We start from the raw sequence: 15,361 nt of genomic DNA, 5'->3' as shown, positions 1-15,361 counted from the left end.
ATTTATGACTTATCACAATCAAGGTAACACTCTTCATCAATACACTTGGAGTCACCAAAAGAACTATAGTTTTTGCCAAAATAGTTCACTTGGAAAGCATACATATTGTTCACTTCTATTCTTGTCAATAACACAGGCCGACAAAATTAGACCAATATTCGGACCCAGAGATCATAATATACTTTTCATAATATTTTTTTGTGGTTTCAGTTTGTTTCTGAGATATCCTAGCAAAAATAGCGGCTTTTGGCCGTTTTTGAGGTTATATAGAATCGTAATATAACTTTTCTCTAAGAAACTGTTATAACCATTTTAAAGTGTAAGTCTCAATATTTTAAATGGCGTTAAGATTACTTTTTCCGCTTGGATATTGCATTTTAAAATTTCGTAGTTTTAAAAAATATACAAACCATAAATGATTATAGTATAACGGAATATCTAAATTCGAAAATCCCAAACTTATAAAACCTTATTCCAACAACCTCAAACCTGACAACGTAAATCAAATAACCTCAAATCCAATAAGCTCAAACCTACGCACCCCAAACCCAACCAACCCTAGAAAATATCCCTTTCAGCCCACAATATCAGATCCTCAGATTCGTATTCAGCGCACCAAAAACCTTCGGAAAAGTATACTCTGTTTTCTTAGTCCCAGCTTTGTCGGCCTGTTTAATCAATTTTGACTTTTTGCTGTCCTTAATTAGTCACAGATTAACTCATCACATCAAATTCATCCAATCACCAATGGTAGTATGTTAAACACATCAAAATTGTCTAAGAAACACCATTATTATTCCACTTTTTTCAATAAAAACTTAAAAACGTTTTTGTTAATATATACCATTCGATTTGAAAACTTGTTCTCTACAAATCAAGGTATGCCATGTAAATTGATCTGTTAATTTCACTGTTTTATTAAGGTAAAAGTGACACCGCCTCAAGTTCGCACGATTAATTGCTTCAAATTTTATAGATAGCCTGTATTTACTTTAAAATTTTACTAAAACAATATTATTAAATGTAAAGAGTTATGGAGCGTCGGCATTTAACACATGTTCAAGTGGTACGTGATAATTCAGGTTGGTCTTTAACAAGTTAATGTTGCGTGTCATTTTGACGTGTCTCGGAGCGTGATTTCTCGATTGTGGCGTCGATATGAACACTTTGGTAATGTTGCTGAAAGACATGGTGGTCGTCAACTAGAAACTACTCGATAGAATCGGTATGTGGTAGGATTAGCTTGTCGAAATGTGCATATAACTGCACGTGAACTCAATGGGGCCTTACAAAATACACACACATTACTGTATGTGATCAAAATTTGAGGAATAGATTACATGAAACTTTGCAAGCCAGACATCCATTGAGGGTTCCCATGTTACGTCATGGAAATCGTGGACTCAGATAAATGTGGACGCAAGAAAATAATATGCTTACAAGAATAGAGTTCTGTATTATTCGCAGATAAAGCTAGGTTTTGTCTCTAAACTGATTAAAGAATAGAGAGTGTACAGAACCTGGTCACTAAGAGATACAGAGGCGTGTATAGGGTGTTCGTCCATATAGTGGTCTACAAGTTATGTGTGCTGGAATAATTTTTCATAATCCAATTCTTCCCGTTTGTGTAGAAGGCACTTTGAATTAATCTCAATAAATTGATCGTATCTTAGAACCTGTTCATCATCATCATCATCCAGCCTTCATTTATCACGTCCACTGCTGGACATAGGCCTCCCCTAAACTCTTCCATTCTTTGAGATTTAGTGCTCTTTGTTGTTAATTCGTCGTCAGCCCAACGTGTAGGTGGTCTTCTTCTACTACGTTTGTCTGGTCTTGGCCTCCAATTTGTGATTTTACTTGTCCATCGTGAGTCAGAACTTGTTACATGCTGGATAATGCAAGGCTACATACTGCAGCAACAGTAAGAGATTGGTTTCATAATGAGGAACTTCATATCACACTTTTATCGTAGCCAAGACAATTACCAGATCTTAATCCCATCCATCATTTATGGGATATGCTTTAGACACAGATTATTCACAGGAAACACAGATTATTAATCACATCTTTTGTTAGATTTTTATGTTAAAAATTTCCATTAAATTAGTGCATTTCTTAACTTTTCTTCGATTATTTTATCATAAAGAAATCATAGTACACTAAAATTAAGCTGAATTGATTGCTAGCCAATCAGGCATTATAACGGTATGTCACTTTTTAAAATCGAATAAAAACTGATGTATATAGAAGAAAAAACTGTTCCTTAGACATTTTTGATGTATTTATATTAAAGGCCTATTGAGAAATTTAATTTGCCACCTGAACAGCTGTCGTATTTTAGTTATAAATTTGGTTAAAATTAAGAATTAACTGTTTGTTTATAAATTTATTTATTGTTTTTTTTTATAGATATACTTAAAATAGCAGCTCAAAAACAGCATGAACCAGTAATAATAGAGAAAAAAGAAAAAGAAGAAGAAAGGCTTTTCACTAAAAAACAAAGGAAAGAAATGGAACGTGAAAGAGAATCTCAGATGAGAAGGGAAGAAAGACGTCGCCAAGAAATTATGTATAGTAAATTAGCGAAAGCAAGGCAAAAGGAAGAAAGAGAAAAATTAGGCAAATCAGATGCGAGTGCCAAAGTTGCAGAAAAACAAAAGTCACAGAAGAATGATGAATCGAGTGAAAGTAGTAAACCTTCTAGTAGTAAAAATAGAGATTCTGATAAAACTGAGGGTAAACCAAGTGGTAGAGAGAAACCAGACAAACCAAAACCAAAAAGTTTGTTGAGTGCTTTTAAAAGTAGACCTAAAGACGACGAAAATCCGTTCCAGGAGGAAAGCAGACCTGGCAGAAAATATTTACCAGGTAAGTCAAAATATACATTGAGAGAAAGATATTTTTACGATAATGATAATTTCACCTGTCACATATTAAAAATATTTAGCATTAAAACTAAATCCAGAAAACGTCAGTGTGTACAGATAAATACAAAGTTACCAAAAAACTGAAGGTTAATTAATCATCATTACCACAGTAAATCTGTGAAAAAATCATCGATTTCAAGTAAAAATCTTATACAGGTGTTTTAAGGTTCTAAAAGGTGAGAGGGCTTTGACATAATGGGATAAACCCTATTCATTTTACAAATTCCCAATTGTCAATAGAAGCACGTGAAAGCCAAACAGGGTCGTACTGGTATCATATGATTTTTAAAAATATTTACTTTTGAAACTGTTAGTGTAAGAATTTCTTGAAATTTTATCATTATATCACAATTAAACTAAACTCTAAAAAATAACACGACCAGTAAATAACTTAACAATAACTAATAACATAACTATAACACAATATAATAACTTAAAAATCAACACGATATGAATTTAAAATGCTGGCAAGTTTGGATCTGTAACATGAGAATCTGTCTGGCTTAAGGTAATAAATTATATTTAATAGTCTCTTGACGAATGAGACGGCGAATATCAACACGTGCTCATATTTACTGATGGGAATTTGCTAAATGAATGTACTTTAGGTGGAATAATTTGAAGGAATATGAGGGATAGCTGATGACAAATCCTTGACGACGTACGACTAATTTTGCTTTGTTTTTTTAAACAATTTTATTTTGCCCTTCTTTGTAATGACTGCGGGAACTGAAATGCTTATTTCCAATATTCCTCCACATGTTGTACTAATTGTTGACAATGCTTGTTATCACAACGTGCAAGCTGAAAAATGTCCTAATATAAGTTCAACGAAAAATGTAATGAAAGAGTGGCTAAGTCAACGGAATCTGCCTTTTTCAGAAGTTAAGTTAAAAGTCGATTTTTACAGCATTGTACAAAGTCATAAACCTAGATTTAAGGTGTATCAAATTGACAGAATACTGAGTACTAGTGGTCATTCACTTCACTAAATTAAAATAAAATAAACTTTTGAGGAAGACTCTACCGTTACCACGACGTCGAGCGTCTACCTGTGCCCACTCTTTCTCTCCGAATACTTTCTCTGTCTGTTCTCTTCGTCGACGGCTAAGATTTTGAAACTTTTTCCTACATTTGACAAACAATACTGTCACTTAAAATTTTATTTTTAGGCTCTAATTATCCATTTAGCTCTAGTATTATCTAATATTTACTTTCCCCATTTAACCATTTTTTCTAATTCGGACACCTATATTGAAAATGTTTTTATTCACTTGTACTCGTTTTACCGTCTATATTATTAGATTTTATTTTGTTTCTAATAATTTATAAAGTTTCTGATAAAAAAATTCGAAATATAAAATTTTGCCATATTTCAAACAAATATACCACAAATTATTTGATTATTGTGTGTATGTAATATGAAGTATATATTTTTAATAAATCTATTACGTTTAGGGGATATGCGGTACAAACCTGATCAAGATACAAAAACACCAACACCTAAAAAGGAGCCAGAACCAGAGAAGAAAGTTTCATTCAAAATTCCTTCTAATAATAATATAAACAAAAAGCCACCTCCTAGTATCAATTCCAATACACAAATTAAAAAGACGCCACCTAGCGATCCAAAACCTTCGAGAGAGCCTTTGGCTGCTAAAGGAAGTATGCCTCAAAAGAAACTATCGGTAGAGCCCAAATCGAAGAAATTTCCACCAGAGGATGTTAGACGAAAATTACCTCCGAAACTACCCCCAAAACAATTTCCACCGCCTGACGTCAGGAGAAGTGGTAGTTCTAAAATGGTTGTCAACAAAGGTAAGTGTCTAAATTTTACTTCGAAAGAAATTAATTCTGTCTATGTAGTCGTCATACTGGGTGTTTTATTAATCTATAAATATTTTACCTGCACAGTTCTGATGTCAAAATATCACGATATAATCCAATTTACTTAAAGAAAATATTGTTCCTTTATGAGATACATCCATTTAAAAAAAGATATTGCTCCTTTATGAGGTACATTCATTTAAAAAAACTAGGACAGATTAGAATGCAAAAAATGCATATTTTCAAAAAAAAAATTTCTTTTTTTAGGAAGAATATTGGACGACGACGACGAAGACGAATATGATTCAGAAATGGACGATTTCATCGATGACGACGATGCAGGAGACGATATATCTTCGTACATCTCTGAAATTTTCGGCTACGATAGAAAAAGATATAGAGACGTTGATGATGATGTCGACGATATGGAAACTTCATTTGCACAACAGATGAAAGAAGAAGTTATCAGTACCAAAATAGGTAAGGTTTCAATAATTCTGTTATGTTATGGTACGGGTTCATAGGAGGCTTCGTCAGCGAAAACCGAACGCATCCGACTTCGATTCAAATATTCGTACGGAACTTACCCTAAACTTAATACAAGTGCAAAAAAACTTTTTCTTGTTTATATGAAATATTAAAAGAGCTAAGAGCTTCCAAATACTGTTCAAATCATATTCTATATATTGCCATTTAAGAAAAATATCGATGTCATATGACAAACAAATGAATTCTCTTATAATGTGGGAATCTAGAAAAATACATTAACTTGTTCGAACGTTTTCCATTATAGTTGAAGGCTACCAAAATTTTAGGAGAAGTCTATAAGGCCCATTGAACAATAAATTGCACTTTTGAAATAGCGCGACAGAATCACTTTCAAATGACGTTGTTTGGACTTCAATTTACACGCCAATTAGCCCAAAATTGTCTGAACGGCAACATTATACAAGTTTATTCAACAAGAAGTTCATAACTAGCGCAAATATATAGTCCAACCTTCATGGTTTCTTCTAATCCCTTCAGACGTATTACTTGTCATATGATCCTATTTCAAATAATTTTACAAATTAGACCCCCCGCCATTTTGAACGAAGTACAAATTCCTTAGATAAGTTATACAAAACATTGTTGGGGTGGTGGCGCATGCTTCGTTTCTATAGTGCTCTATATATGCTGTACATACTTTTAATATTAAAATTTTTATTTAGGTATTATGGAGGATCTCGAGGAAGAAAAGAAAGAAGAAGAAGCAAAGCGAAGAAAAATCTTAATGAAAAAGAAAATGAAAGCCTCATGATTTTTAATGTTCGTATTAGATTTTGTACATTTTATAGCACAGTAATCTGGTATTTAATTTATTGATGTTGGGATGATATAAATGACATTTTCACTTTATAAATATTTTGTGAGGTCTTAGTAACTAAATGGTCAGAATATTTATCTTAGGTTTGATCTCTATGGCGTGATTTAATGACAAACTTTTCATACTCACATTTATCAATAAAGATGACCATTTTTTATCCACTGTCAATTTTTGACAAAATTTTCTATATATGTATGTACTTTATTACTGCTTCAACAAACTTTATTGCTTAAATTTTCGCTGTAGTATAAAAAGTTACTTCTGATCCTGTAACATGTAGAACTGCATCGCAGCGAAATAGGAAGTTGTACTTTTAAAAACCCGTTTTTATTCAGAATTACTGGTTCTACATAAAAAAAAAGTTAGGTTATTCTCAACTTAGTAAATTTTTGGTTCTCCTAATTTCGGATACCATATCTTTTATATAAAATTTCTTGTAGTTAATTCAAACTTCTAAGCAGAAGTCGCATACATAGGTTTTATTCTTATCACTATTGACACATTGCTCATGACACCATCGAAAATACTTTATCTACTCCTCATTATGTGTGTCTTGGGAATATAATCCAGTAACAAACAAACATTCTTTATGCACTTCGTCATTGCTTTTATGTTCATTGGAACCAGCTTATTTGAATTCCGGTTATAGCAATATCCCGGTTTAAAGCATAGAAATTGGAGGTCACGAAATATTTATTACAGCTTAATAGAATATTTTTCAGATAAGCAAATAACTTTTTATGTTTAATTTCATAAAAATTTAAATGGTATCTGGTTTATCAGGGTCTGTCAGCTAATAAATACTTTATTACTTTGTTATGACCACCAAGTCGATATTTCCCCGAAACATCATAAAGCACTTTTTCATTTTCTCTAAAAATTTGTATTGCCCACCCATTTCTATTTCGTTGCCTCTTAATATGTACATTTTTAGAATTGAAGTTAATTTTACTTAATTTAGAATTCACCCAGATACCTACCTGTTTGCAAGTGAATCACTTGCAATCATCAATCAAAAGAATGGATCTTAAAAGAAAAAGTTAATGTAATTGAATACGCAAAACAATCCAAGTGCAGTAAAATCGAAAGTGCTAGAAAGGTTGGGATTTCACAAGCTCAGGTGAGCAAACTTTTAAAAATTCAAGACAGTTTCATCAACGATTGGCGAGCTCATTTAAAATTAACCCAAAAACAAACACGCAGTGGGAAAGATTCAGGCGTCGAACAAGCATTAGCCGAGTGGTTTACTGAGAATTGAATCTGAAATGTACCTATGAGCGGTCCAGTTTTAAAAGAAAAATCTGAAGAAATAGCAGAAAATTTGGGTAATGCGAATTTCAAGGCAACTTGGATGGTTCTATAGATGGAAAAAACGTTCACAAGTTACCTTCAAAAAAAAATGTTGGAGAAGCAAAAGATGCCGACGTATTTGCCGCAAATGCATGGATAACGGACGTCTTTCCTCCATAAATAAAAATTATGAAAAAAAATATATAAACCAGCGTGCGTGTACTATTGTAACGAAACTGCGCTTTATTACTGAGCTACTCCAGACGGCACATTTTGTTTCGCTGGGGACAGAGCTTTAGACGGAAAAGGAAAGATTTCTTTTCTCTTTCTCTTTCCCTTTAAAGGAAATATTGTCGATTATGTGCTAATCCGATCTTGTTCTTCTTCAAGTGTCATCTTCGCGGCGGAGGTCGGCAATCATCATAGCCATTCGGATTTTTGAGACGGCTGCTCTGAAAGGTTCATTTGATGTACATCCGTACCACTCTCTCAGGTTGCGCAGCCATGACATTCTACGCCTCCCTATGCTTCTCTTTCCTTGGATCTTTCCCTGCATAATCAGTTGGAGCAAGGTGTACTTCTCTCCACGTATAATATGTCCGAGATATTCCAATTTTCTTGTTTTAATTATATTTAAAATTTTTAATTATTTATTCATCTTTCTCAGAACCTCTTTGTTTGTAATGTGTTCTGTCCACGATATTTTCAGAATTCTTCTATACACCCACAGCTTGAATGATTCCAATTGTTTCATTGATGTCGCATTCAAGGTCCAAGATTCCATTCCATAAACAAAGTCAAAAAAACATAGCACCTCGCCAACCTAACTCTTAGTTCCAATTTTAAATTCCTTGTATATAGTACTCTTCTCATTTTGTTGACATTTGCTCTAGCATTTTCTATTCTGATTTTGATCTCCTGAATGTAATCATTTGTGGAGTTAATCATTGTTCCCAGATATGCATATTTGTCCACTTGTTCGACGTTGGTTCCGTTTATTAGAAGATTCTCGTTATTTCTTTGAGTTTTCGATATTCTCATAAATTTCGTCTTCCCTGACGTTCATTGTTAGACCTTACTCTCTTCCATACACCGCTATTGTGGTTACCAGTCTCTGAAGATCTTCAATATTTTCGGCTAAGATCACAGAGTCGTTCGCATATCTAATGTTGTTAATGGGAACTCAATTTACCTTTATTCCCGCTGTTTCACCCTCAAGAGCTTTTTTCAGGATTTCTTCGGAGTAGGCATTAAAAAGAATTGGCGACAATAGGCATCCCTGTCTCACTCCACGTCTAATTCCAATTTCTTCTGACAGCTGTTCGTTAACATGTACTTTGAACTTTGTACTTTGATATGATCCTGAGGTCGTTGTAGTCAATCTTCTTTGATTTCAGGACGTTCATTAATTGTTTATGCGTACTTTATTGAATGTTTTATTATAGTCAATAAAACATGCATATATATCTTGATAGACGTCCATGCATCTGTACTGTATCAGTATATTAAGTGAAAAAAGTGCTTCACGCGTTCCTAGGACTTTGCGAAAACCAAATTGTGTATCATTAACGCCTATGTCCAGTTTGTGATATATACTCCATTCCACGAATATACGACTGTTTTAAATTCGCTTTAAGGTATCGATTTAAATGGTCCAATGTGCTGAATTGTACAATAGTAAATTCTCCCCATTTTTAAAATACTGTTATGACGAATATAAACCTTAGATTTAAATATGAAGTTATGATATAAATATAGAGTTAATAGTTTATAGAACAGTAATTCAGATTTTGAAGTACATAATTACTATCATTGAGTTTAGTATTGTAAACAAGTTGGTTTTTGAATTAAGTTATTTAAACGAAGTGTAACAATACTTAAGTGATCAAATAGTGTAATTTATTTAGTCGAATATTCGACTAAGTATAGTATATTCGATTTAAGTATTTAAAAAAAAAAACAAAAAAACGTATATAAATTTTCGTTACTTTTTACTATCTGTAACGACTTGTTACTTTAACTATCAATAGCCGGTATGTTATACCCGTTACTTTCGGAACTTTTAAGAGTACATCCCCTCAAAGCAAACAAATATTTAAAACTAACAAAGTGAAATATTAAATCCTTTTTCTGGTTTCTGAACCATCGTTCTGCCAATTTCTTTTCATTTATATTAAAAATAGTATATTTCCTTTTTATTACAGTTATAGTACCTAATAAAGTAATAAAATAGTGTAATATCAAAGAAACCCGGCATGCCTCTTTGGTGTTTACATTTCACGGAAAGCTTACCCAAATGTCTGTCATTATATTTATTTATAGTAGTGTTTGTGTAAAAATTTTTGATATTTTCGGATTAAATTTCACAATAAATTTTGCGTCTATCGGAACATCTATTAAGTGAAATAATTTTAGTTTAGATGTCATACTAGTAGATCCTTTTTATTGGAATAATGATTAGACCAATTTACCTTCATACTTCTACTTGCACAGTAAAATATTCATTGTCGAAGTAATCCAAAACAGTCGTATATTCGTGAAATAACCTATATTCGGTTTTGGATGACTTTTACTAGTAACTTTAGCACATAAGACATCAAGCTAATGGTGCGGTAATCGCTGCATTCTCTTGCGCTGTTCTTTTTGAGGAGACAAATAAAAATCGACGTTAACCACTCTTTGGATAATACGCCTGAACTATAAATTTGGTTCAAGAGTGTCACTAAAACATCAATGTGCTTCTCATTTAGAATTTTTAGGATTTCTATAGGAAGCATGTCAGGTCCAGGGCTGATCTGCCCATCTTTGTACTTTCTCGTCCGTCTGTGTTATAGTAGTCCCGTGTCTATCCCCAAGTGCATCAGTGGGATTTTGTTTTCTTAGTAATGCCAGTTCTTTAAGTTACTTGTGTAGGTTAAACAGATCATATTTATTTTGAAGGTCTTCGATCTCTTTGCATTTATCTTCAGAGTATTTTTCTTTTGCCTGCTTTATCGTCTTCCTGATCTCGTGGTTTATCTCTCTATATTTATTGTTGTCTTTGTTTTTGAATTGTCTCCGTTGTTCCATCATATTGAGTATCTCGTCTTTCATACATTCTTCCTATTATGGCTAATCCGATGAAAGCCATAAATTGCCACTTTTTGTTATTAGAAAGGCGTTTAAAAAGTGTAAGGTGTTTTAAATCCGTAAAATCGTTGCCCGTAAAATATATTTTTAATAAAAATACTTGATAACAATCCTGTTTAAGAAATGGCTTATTGACAAGAAAATGACAAAAAAAAAATAGAAAAGTTCTGTTATTTGTTGATAACTGCTCTGCCCATAAACCTGACGTGGGGCTTAATAATATAACAATCCTTTTCTTGTCCGCTAATACAACTTCACTAAGAAATACATCCGCAATTTCCAGTATTTCTGGAATTCTTTGTAGAGTTGCTTTAGATTGCGATTCCATCCCGGTATGTATTCTTCCGTATATCCACGTGGTAGATGTTATTTGGCAGTTGCTATAATAGCATTGGTAAGTCTGTGGTAATTAGAATTATTAGGTGGAATCCATCTATCAATTCTGTCCAGTTGATCAGTGAACTTAATCTAGTTAGCATTTTTGAAGTTCCATGTTGGTATAGGAATGGAGTGAATATTTGGCATTGTGTAATATATCTCGAGAATTACGGGGCGATGCTGTATGGTAAGTTATTTATAACTTGTCTTGATATTGGAATGGGACTATTAAAGGCGTCCTCAGTGACAAATCATAAATCCGAATTGGTTTCGGTATTCCAAACTGCTAATTTAAGGGTATTCTTCTCTTTGGCATCAAATATTAGACCAAGTTATATACTTCCATCCAGCTGTGTAGTTATCCGTTGTCTACCAGTAATTGCATTACTACTAGGCTACAACTACCTTATTCCTATTATACCTTATTCACCTATTAAAGATAATTTTAGATCGCTCTCCTTTTTTTTGTCGTTGACAAAAATTGCATGTTTTAAGTATAATTTATCTGAAATCTGACTTAGTAGATGACATGAATATAAATAAATATCTGTTCCGAATTACAGATCTGTTTCAAATTACACATACGTTTGTAGATCTACCAAACTACTATCCGAAATTAGGAGACTTTTCTAATAAATAATGAAACCTATTGTTCAAAATTGAATAGGCTGTTAATTGTAGGAAAATGAACATAATTTTATTTAGAAAGAAAACAAAATTAAAAAGTTAGTTTCAATGCAATGAACGTCAAATAATTCAAACGTTTAAATTTTCTACGTATGTTTGGTAAATCTTACTAATAGTTATGATTATTCAGACATCTCAGGAGTTATATTATTTTCACACATTAATTTTCTGATATTATTGTATATTATTGTTATTGTATAATTTTTTTTCTCTCTTGGTTAATAAAAAAACTTCGTAATACATTCCTTACCAATTTATATATCAATAGTAGCAACATAATTCCATAATGACCAATACATGGCTCAATCACTCACCATATCAATGCATTACATATCATTTTTTTTTAATCTGTAAGTATTAATAGAATATTTTTAATTTTTACTGAATAAGAATATGTATCTTAACTATCATAGTTAACCGCCTCGGTAGCGCAGTTGAAAAAGCAACTCCTTATCGAGCCTTCGCTCGGTTGGTCGCGGGTTCGAATTCATCTGAACATGAATTTTTCTTATAAATAAAAATAAATTTTCATGTCCAGTCATTCTGATGTAATACGCGAATCTTTGTAAAGGCAGTCAAGCCGACTTTACATAGTAACAAGGCGTTTATTCAATATACATAACAAACAGGTTAAGGAAACATAAAAAAGAGGTTAAGCCCAAAAGACCTCGACAGATAATGCTGCAAGGAGCTGCTACATAGCCTTGTGATCCTATGTAACTGCTATCATTATTAAGTTGGAACTATATTTCTAAGGAGTGTAATTTAAACTCTTTTCCTTATTACCAATATTTAGATCAGATCGGTATTTCCAAAATAGGATTTTGTTAAAATTTAGCAAATTATTGTGCTTAGCATGTTAGTATCTATTTAGAGGCTACTCTGAGTTTTGTTACCTAATTGGTAATACTTTTTTGTAGACGTATGCTCTGTTCCCAGTATATATACATACTCACCAGGCTCCCTAAAATAAAAGTTCCATTTCCTCCGGAAAAGCTTCTTCACTTCGCTGGTAACTAACTTCCTGATAAGTATTGCGACATCCTTGAAACACCCCGTCTCAAATATAGCAGATAAAAACTGCACGCCAAAAACGCTAATTCAGAGCCGTTCCTAATAAGGCTGGTAACAGCAGAGGTACCTTCTCCCTCATTGTTCTCCTTTTCTACATTACCACTATCAAAGTCCCCGCTCTGCAGCAGCATAACACCCAAAAACTACTCACTCGCAACTGACGTTGCTCACCCCCTCAAGAGCTCCCGCAAAAAGGGAACAGCCCCTCCTTGAAGAAGCGCAAGCTTAAGCAAGGTCCTAACGTTCAGATTGATTGATTGATTGTACCCTGATCCACGCAAGACGTGTCCCAAATAAGAAACCTTGACATGTTTTACAACACTCAACAGTTCTAGACCTACTCCAGCCCGACGCAACACCTTCTCATTGGTAACTCTCTCCATCCACGAAATTTTAAATAGTGTTTCCGAAATTCACATTTCATATAATTCAATTCTATTTATTGATTTTACTTTTATTGGCCATGTCTCTGCGCCATATAATAATAATATCCACACATACCACTTTACCACCCGAAGTCTAAGATTTAAGGGCCTTTCTTACTGAATGAGGTATTTATTGAATTTAGCAAAAACTGCCGTACCCATACCTACTCTTATTTTAATCACACTTGCTTGATAGAGTGGATCCATGATTGTTAAAGTTCTCAACTCTTTTAATTTGTTGATCGTTTTTGAGAAGGTGTGCTGTCTGCTGGAATAGGTGTTTCGTTCGCGTAACGTATTATGTTAATTATGACCCCGTTTAGTTTAATTCCATGATATATATTATTTTCTAGAGCAATTTGTAATACTTTTTCAACATATATGTTAAAAAGCATTGGTGACAATATACAGCCCTGTCTAACACCTTTTATACATGTTTCGTGGATCATGATTTGTTAATTTTAACATCGGCCTTCTAAAGGTTACAATAGAGCGATCAATAATCCGAATGTCGTTTTGACACCTGTGTCATGTACAATGGGCATAAGAAGACTATGGCCTATATTATCGAAAGCCTTTTGCTAGTCGATAAAACAAATGAATACCTTATTTATCTTATCGTAGCACTTTTGTAGCAGGAACTGCATGTAAAATCGTGCCTCTGTGGTACCTAACCCTTAAAACCAAAATGCGATTTTCCACTAACCTCTTCACATTTTTTATACATATTACCTGATGGATAATTTTAAGAAATGCTTTAAGGACGTGATGTGCCCGCAGTCATACATTTTGTTGAAAAGTTCACATTTTTTATCGACCAGCTTCAAGACTTAAGCATTTGTTGTGGCCAGGTGTTTTGCCATTTTGAAGATGTGTAATGATAGTCACTTCTAATTTAAGTATGGGTCTTGTAAGAATTGTGCTTATACTGTCACTGCAGTTGGCAAATACGTCTTGAGTGTCGATTATAATTCTGTTACCGTCACTAGTTGAACTGATATTTTTTGTTCTAAACGTCCATGTGATTTCTTTTAATTGTTTGTGAAAATTCTGCGAGTTATGCAACTCATGCCATTCTTCTGCTTCTTCACACTTATCAACCAACTTGTCAACTTACAAAAGTTATCCATTTTAAATTCTTAGGATGCTGGATAAACGACACACCAAATCCTGATGAAAAAATTAAAACTCGTATTCAAATAGCAGTGGGCTTATTTATGAAGATTATGTGTTACTTGCTGTAAGCAATCGAGAAAAATATAGGCAAATTGTCATGTAGGCTACTAATGCCTAAATTTGGGCACGATACTTGAAGAAGAAGATAGTTTTTTTTAAACACTGACAGCTATTTTTAAAATTTTGTAGTACAATTTCTGTTGATGGTAAAATGTCATTATTGTCAATAATGTTGTAAATGTTGCCATACATTTAACTATGAAAATTTGATGTCTTTTAAGTTTATTTATATAACTTGTTTATTAAATACACGCACGTATTACACATATTAAATACTGCTAATTGATATTTACATAAAGAATTTCATTTCGCTGATATAAAATGTATTAGAAAACTTAATATTTAGACTTTGTTTTAATTGTCTAAATTAAAAGTAGTTTTACACCAGCAAATGTTTATATTTTACTTAGGACTTTTTGACCAGACCCTCAAAAATATAAAGTGAAAATGTTAAAAATGACCTTTTTAAATTGATTTTATTGTTTGCATATTACAAAGTGTTATTTGAGAAGAAGCAAGCAACATAACAATTGTGTTCCAAACTATAATTACCATAAAATTAAGGACTTTTTAGAAGGTATACATTAATTTTATTACATTCTGGGAAAACATTATATTTATGGAGTTATCCATTATAATTTTGTGATAGGTCGTATTGTGAAATATTTATAAATATATATTATATATTGTTAAAATATATTTCTTCAGAAAGTTTTAAAATTTCAGTACCTGCATAATATACTTTCCATGATAATTCCATGTTCCATGATAATACCAATCTTGTTTTAGACTGGGTAGGTCTACAATAGACCACTTACGTTCAACCTATTTGAAGATTTTAAGTTAGTCAATGACAACTTACTATAATAGACTTATCTTATAAGATATGATCTGCATGAAGCACCTTATGAAGATGGGCATTCATGACTTCTTGTGCATAATACGCGGTTATCTATAAAACGAATTACATAAATTTTTTTGTGAAAGATATATGTGTTGCAAAATATTTTAACAATTGC

General features: G+C 32.7%; 1 protein-coding gene across 1 annotated transcript in view; it reads left to right on the top strand.

The window, feature by feature from the left end:
- LOC140432107 (protein SPT2 homolog) overlaps window positions 1-15,053 on the top strand; it is a 30,558-nt gene extending 15,505 nt beyond the window's left edge. Inside the window, exons 5-8 of the mRNA XM_072519948.1 lie at window positions 2,413-2,871; window positions 4,389-4,748; window positions 5,025-5,237; window positions 5,969-15,053. Coding sequence (XP_072376049.1) covers window positions 2,413-2,871; window positions 4,389-4,748; window positions 5,025-5,237; window positions 5,969-6,057 — 1,121 coding nt within the window. The 3' untranslated portion in view covers window positions 6,058-15,053. The remainder of the gene's footprint in view (window positions 1-2,412; window positions 2,872-4,388; window positions 4,749-5,024; window positions 5,238-5,968) is intronic.
- Window positions 15,054-15,361: the final 308 nt, after the last annotated feature.

Source organism: Diabrotica undecimpunctata, chromosome 1 (assembly GCF_040954645.1).
Source record: "Diabrotica undecimpunctata isolate CICGRU chromosome 1, icDiaUnde3, whole genome shotgun sequence".
NCBI classification, from domain to species: domain Eukaryota; kingdom Metazoa; phylum Arthropoda; class Insecta; order Coleoptera; family Chrysomelidae; genus Diabrotica; species Diabrotica undecimpunctata.
The sequence above is the reverse complement of the archived record's forward strand: the minus strand, read 5'-3'. Positions and strand labels throughout refer to the sequence as shown.